Below are 5,949 nucleotides of genomic sequence, written 5' to 3'. Positions count from 1 at the left end.
AAAAAAAAAAAAGAAAGAAAAACGTAAACATGTTCTATACGACCTGACCAACAGAGAAAAGTCCAAAGCCCAGCTCTGTAAGTCTGCTCCCCATGCATAATGCAGCCCTCACACTCCCAGGGACTTAATCCCAGTCCAGGCCACCCTCTGGGAAAGAGAAAGAGAAAAGCTTTCAAGATGGGGGAGTCTTTTCCTTTGGGGTCCCCTAAAACTCTCAAGTTTTCACAAGACTGTTCCCTTCCGCCTGTCTTTCTCCAGTCTGAAACGAGAGATGCGGAAGCTGGCGCAGGAGGACTGTGGCCTTGAGGAGCCCACGGTGGCCATGGCCTTCGTCTACTTCGAAAAGCTCGCCCTCAAGGGGAAGCTCAACAAACAGAACCGGAAGCTGTGTGCTGGGGCGTGTGTGCTGTTAGCAGCCAAAATTGGAAGTGACCTCAAAAAACACGAAGTCAAGCATTTAATTGATGTAAGTGGCCTTTGTCCTGGTGGCTGGAGGAGCACTCGCTCCGGTCCGGAACCCCGCCTGGAAGGATTCTGATCCTTAGTGAGCAACTGAGGTGAAGGCTGTGAGGTCTTTCCCGTAGTGGGAATAGTCAGGCTATCTTAGAACATAGGGATGATCTACTTGGAGAAGACCAAAGCTCCTCAGCATTGGGCATTGGGTCTGGCCCTCAAAATCCATTCTCAGACACCCTGAGAGATGCAGTCATTCCCACAGCCATAGAAGCCACTGCACCTGCGAGGGATTCCCTCAGGCAGTGTGACCCACAGAGCATCTAATGTCAAACAGGTTGCTTCAGTAAGACCTTGGCTGCCTAATTCCGTGGCTGGCTCCTCTCTGGGGACAGGCGTGAGTTTGACAGGCTGGTACCTCTTTTCTTTTAAAGGAGAGCCCTACCAAAGCAAGGAAACATCGATCTCCTTGGATGGCTACATGAATGCCTATTTTAGAATTCAATGTATTAATAGAAAATTTGAGGTACAGTAAAGCCAGCTGATCAGAAGACAGATCCATTGAGAAGATAGTGTGTGACAGCTGACAGCTCCTAAGAGGAGTATTTTTTTTTTTTTTTTTGAGACGGAGTCTCGCTGTGTTGCCCAGGCTGGAGTGCAGTGGCCGGATCTCAGCTCACTGCAAGCTCCGCCTCCCGGGTTTACACCATTCTCCTGCCTCAGCCTCCCGAGTAGCTGGGACTACAGGCGCCCGCCACCTCGCCCGGCTAGTTTTTTGTATTTTTTTAGTAGAGAGGAGGTTTCACCGTGTTAGTCAGGATGGTCTCGATCTCCTGACCTCGTGATCCGCCCGTCTCGACCTCCCAAAGTGCTGGGATTACAGACTTGAGCCACCGTGCCCAGCGAGAAGGAGTATCTTGGCTGATGCTGCCATAACAAAATGCCATAGGCTGGATGGCTGAAATGACAGATTTATTTCTCATAGTTTTGCAGACTGGGAAGTCCAGGGTCAAGGGACCAGTTGCTTTGGTTCTGGTGAGGTTCCTCCCCTTGCTCGCTTGCCTATCCTTAACTGCAGAGAGAGACATAAGCAAGCCCTCTGGTTTCTTCTCCTAAGGCTCTGAATCCCTTCACTCCATGGCCAGGAGCTCGTCTAGACCTAATTACTCCCAGAGGCCCCACCTCCTAATACTATCACGTGAAGTATTAGGGCATCCACATAGGAATTTGGGGGGACACAAGCATTCAGCCCGTGACAAGGGGCATGCCATGCTGTGGGAGCTGTGCATGGAAGCCCTGGGATTGGCCAGGAGGCAGAGGGAGTCTTGACTGGTTTTCACAGAAAGGAATAGGTAAGGCAGGGTCCGTGGGTCTGGGATTGGCTAGTTTGAATAGTTTTGATGGGCTCTGGCTTAGCGTCTGTCCCTAATTGTCTGGTGCCTGGCTCTGGGGTGATAAGGGCAGGTGGATAGTGGCCCGGAGTGTGAGGCCCATGGAGGAGGTGGTGCGAACGTGGCCTCTGGATTGGTTGGCTTGCATTCCAAAAGCAAAAGGGGTCACTGTGGAGGATTTGGCTAGCCCTGGGAAGGGCAGTCCCTCCGGAGTCAGCAAGGCCCCAGATGTCAAAGCATCAGAATACAGAAAATAAAAGACATGGTTTAGTCAATACCCCATATGTCTCACTGTCTAGCTGTCTTCAGTGGCAAAGGCAAAAGGGCACTAAGGTAGGTACTCCCCAGTTGAAAAGAGTATACTTTAGGTCAGTGCTTTACAGATTTTAAGAAATGGTACAAAATCATCTAGCTTATCCAGTAAATACAGGAACCTAGAAGTGACATTGGACCAACTCAGCTGAGAATCAGTAGGCTGAGACAGATACCTGCTGAACTCATGATTTCTGTTTGTTTGTTTTTTGAGACAGGGTCTCACTCGGTCACCCAGGCTGGAGTGCAGTGGCACAATCATAGCTCACTGCAGCCTCCACCTCCCAGACTCAAGCAGTCCTCCCACCTTGGCCTCCCAAGTAACTGGAACTACAGGCATGCACCACGGCACCTGGCTAATGTTCTTTATTTTTTATAGAGACCAGGTCTCGCTGTATTGCCCAGGCTAGTCGTGAACTCCTGGCCTCCAGCTACCCTTTCACCTCAACCTCCCAAAGTACTGGGATTATAGACATGAGTCATTATAATCTTGTCTGGCCAAGAACTAACGAATCTTTAGATGTAACAAATATTTATAAAATTATAAATAATATGCACATTTAATCATACTTGAGCAATATACCACACAGCAGAAGCTGACAACTTTACCTTATTCACAGTGCCTCCATCGCCTGAACTACAAAATGCCCTTGGCCTTCCTTACATGGGGTGAGGCCTTCCTCACTATTGATGCAGAATATAACAGTAATGGTTTGACCAGCCACTTACAGTAGCAAGAAACCTAACTCAAGAGCTTATCCCAGTTATGATCTGAAAGCAATCAACATCTGCTCCGTGCGTAGAATTTGCTTTAGTAAGACAAAAGCTGGTTTTACGCCAAGGCAGAATGTGCCTGAGCAAACAGAGGCCCTCCCTGCCCATCCCCACCTTGGTGGTTCTCCTCCTTTTCCAGCTCCAGCAGCCCCTGCAGTTGGGTGGACATGCAGGATGCCACCAGGCTCAGTGGCACTGTGAAAGTGGGGACTTCCCGAGGAGGTCGATCCTTGTAAGAGGAATGGACTGAACTACGTAGAATCGGTGCACTCCCTTCTGAACTTACCACATGGTTTTTATTGTCGTGGGCGGTTTGCTTTATTTTATTGTTTTATTTTATTTATTTTTTGAAACAGCATCTTGCTTTGTTGCCCAGGCTGGAGTTCACTGGCATGATCTTGACTCACTGCAACCTTCACCTCCCGGGTTCAAGTGAGTCTCCTGCCTCAGCCTCCGGAGGAGCTGGGATCATAGGCGCCCACCATCATGCCCGGCTAATTTTTGTCATTTTTAGTAGAGACCGGGTTTCACCATGTTGGCCAGGCTGGTCTCAAACTCCTGACCTGAAGTGATCCACCCACCTCGGCCTCCCAAGGTGCTGGGATGACAGGCGTGAACCACCACCGGTTTGCTTTATTTTCAGTCTTTAAACCTGAATCACTTAGTTGTCACAGGTAGAGTTTGAGTCCCAGTTAGAATGGAATCTTAGTGCTGTAATTTGCTGCCCACGTGACCCTGGCTAAGCTCTCTGACTTCTTGGAGCCTGTTTTCTCATCTGTGAAATAGAGATACGGAGCATGAGCCATGTCATATTACTGAGAGGATGAAATGATGTCATAAGATGTATGTGTGGTTCCGGGCGGCCCCCGGAAAAGGCGTGGTTCCTTCACAACCAGGACTGAAGGCAGGAAGCACAGCCCATGCCTCCCTTTCTTCCTCCACAGAACTTTCACCAAAGTGGATTTCTCCTAAGCACTCCCTGGCTGGGGGATAGAGAAGCTGCAGTTGCAGAAAGACTAGGATTTTCATTTCAAAACGAACATGCTTTTGATTTTCTTTCATTTTGTTGCAGAAACTGGAAGAGAAGTTCCGGCTGAACAGGCGAGAACTGATTGCCTTTGAATTCCCAGTGTTAGTGGCCTTGGAATTCGCCCTCCACTTGCCAGAGCACGAAGTCATGCCCCACTACAGACGCCTGGTCCAGAGCTCCTAGCACCGGCTCCCAGGAGAGCCAAAGACCGTTTCTTCTCAGCTTGGTGGAGCAGCACTTACTACTGGAAATGAAAAAACATAGAACTCAAAATACCAGACTTCTTCCTCTCGACATGGTTTGAGGAGAAGCAGTACTAGGAACTTTCCAAGGAGTCTTGGGTGTGTAGCCAAGAGGAGCCATGAGCTGTGGACTCCTCAAACAAGGGAAGAGGAGGTGCGTGCTGAGAACAGAGAGGCCCTGTCCTCTGTCCACTAGCGAGAATCGCCAGCTGCCCCAGCCCGCTCTTTCTCCCCAGCATTCACAAACTTTGCAAGCGTGGTCCAGGGCCTTCTCCAGATCTGTTCCAACTTGGAGTGTGAAGGGCTTGAGCCTATGGGGGAAGAGAGTCTGCAGAAGTTGGGGGAAAACTTTTAGAAGATAACCTCCTTGTGTCAAAGGGTGTGCCAATCTATTTTTGTATCAGCCATTGGAAGTGCACTTTGCCCTGGGGCGTGTGGGTGTGTGAGTGTACAAGTGTCTGAGAGATGCTGCATCAGCCCTAGACCCCCCAGAGCCAGTCCCACCCTTTACAGAGCAGCCTTCAGCCTGGGGCCACGGGCCAGGCTGACCTTCAGCAATTATTTCTAGATGATTTCTGGATAAGAATTGCTCTCTCGGTACCAGACAGTTTGACATCCTCCACCCTTAGAAAAATGACGTTGTTTTGTTACTGCTCCTACCCACCAAGGGGGTAAAGAAGGCGAGTTCTGAGTGTTGGATGAGTCAGTCGCGTGGAAGGGCGTGGAGCGTGGCGCTCTAACTTCCTGCCGTCTGCCACCACACCACGCGTGTTTAACCCTCGCACTTTCTCCACTGTGGAGACGGCTGGGGCGGCGCCCCACAGTGTGTATTCCTGTCCTCTATGTTAGAGTGCATCATAAGCACATTTACTGTGCTATCTATATCTCTATAGAAAAGTGTTTTATAAAAACCCAGAATAGGAACACGACGCATGATTGGTGTTTGAGGCGTTTGCCAGCTGGGACAAACTGCGTTTGGAGCTGTGGTTAAGCTGACTAAGGAGACGGTGGCTCTTACCATTCCCACGTGCCCAGGGCTGTTCATGCAAGATTTTAATGGTGAGTTGTCCTCGTTTACCGGGACAGTCTGCATGAGGCGTGTCACCACACTGTCGCCTCACAGCTGCAAGAGAGAGGCACCAGCTGAAGTTCCCCTGACTGAAGAGAGCCTGTGGCCATGTAAAAAGAGAATTAAACTCTTGTTGCTTTTTGTATACCTGTATGCGTTTGTGTAGGCGTGTGTCTCACCAGTCACCTTTGCCCTGCATTGCTGATCCCCTTGCGCACACTGATTCTAGTGAGGTCACAGATTCGGAGCTTCACACACCAGCCCAGAGAAAGGGCGACGGAACCGAACCGAGGGTCTGCAGCTTCCGTTAGCAGAGCTGTCAGATTCTTGACAGTCTTGGAGGATGGGGAAATTCAGGCAGCAGCTGGTGAGGGCCAAAACAGAATACTTGGCTTCTTCAGAATCTTACATTACACTGAGTTTAGTCCTAAATATTTTGCTAACAAATTTCCTTGGCCAGAATCACTGTTGTAAGACAGTGATTTGGGTGGTGGGGAGAGGGAGGAGGGAGAGGATATGATTACTGTGGTCTCTTTAGCTGATCGAAAACTAGATCAACTGATACTTAAGAGCACTTGCTGTTTATAAAGCAAATTGAGAAAATATTCAAGGTGCCTCCATCGCCTGAACTACAAAATGCCCTTGGCCTTCCTCACATGGGGTCTGTCACCTTGCCTC

The 5,949-nt window shown here is 49.5% G+C and overlaps 1 protein-coding gene across 1 annotated transcript in view; it reads left to right on the top strand.

The window, feature by feature from the left end:
- CABLES1 (Cdk5 and Abl enzyme substrate 1) overlaps positions 1 to 5,424 on the top strand; it is a 139,555-nt gene extending 134,131 nt beyond the window's left edge. The window contains exons 9-10 of the mRNA XM_011988094.1: positions 246 to 466; positions 4,003 to 5,424. Of these exons, the coding sequence (XP_011843484.1) occupies positions 246 to 466; positions 4,003 to 4,143 (362 nt within the window). The 3' untranslated portion in view covers positions 4,144 to 5,424. The remainder of the gene's footprint in view (positions 1 to 245; positions 467 to 4,002) is intronic.
- Positions 5,425 to 5,949: the final 525 nt, after the last annotated feature.

Source organism: Mandrillus leucophaeus, unplaced genomic scaffold, assembly GCF_000951045.1.
Source record: "Mandrillus leucophaeus isolate KB7577 unplaced genomic scaffold, Mleu.le_1.0 Scaffold322, whole genome shotgun sequence".
Classification (NCBI taxonomy): Eukaryota; Metazoa; Chordata; class Mammalia; order Primates; family Cercopithecidae; genus Mandrillus; species Mandrillus leucophaeus.
This window is presented reverse-complemented; position numbering and strand designations above follow the sequence as displayed.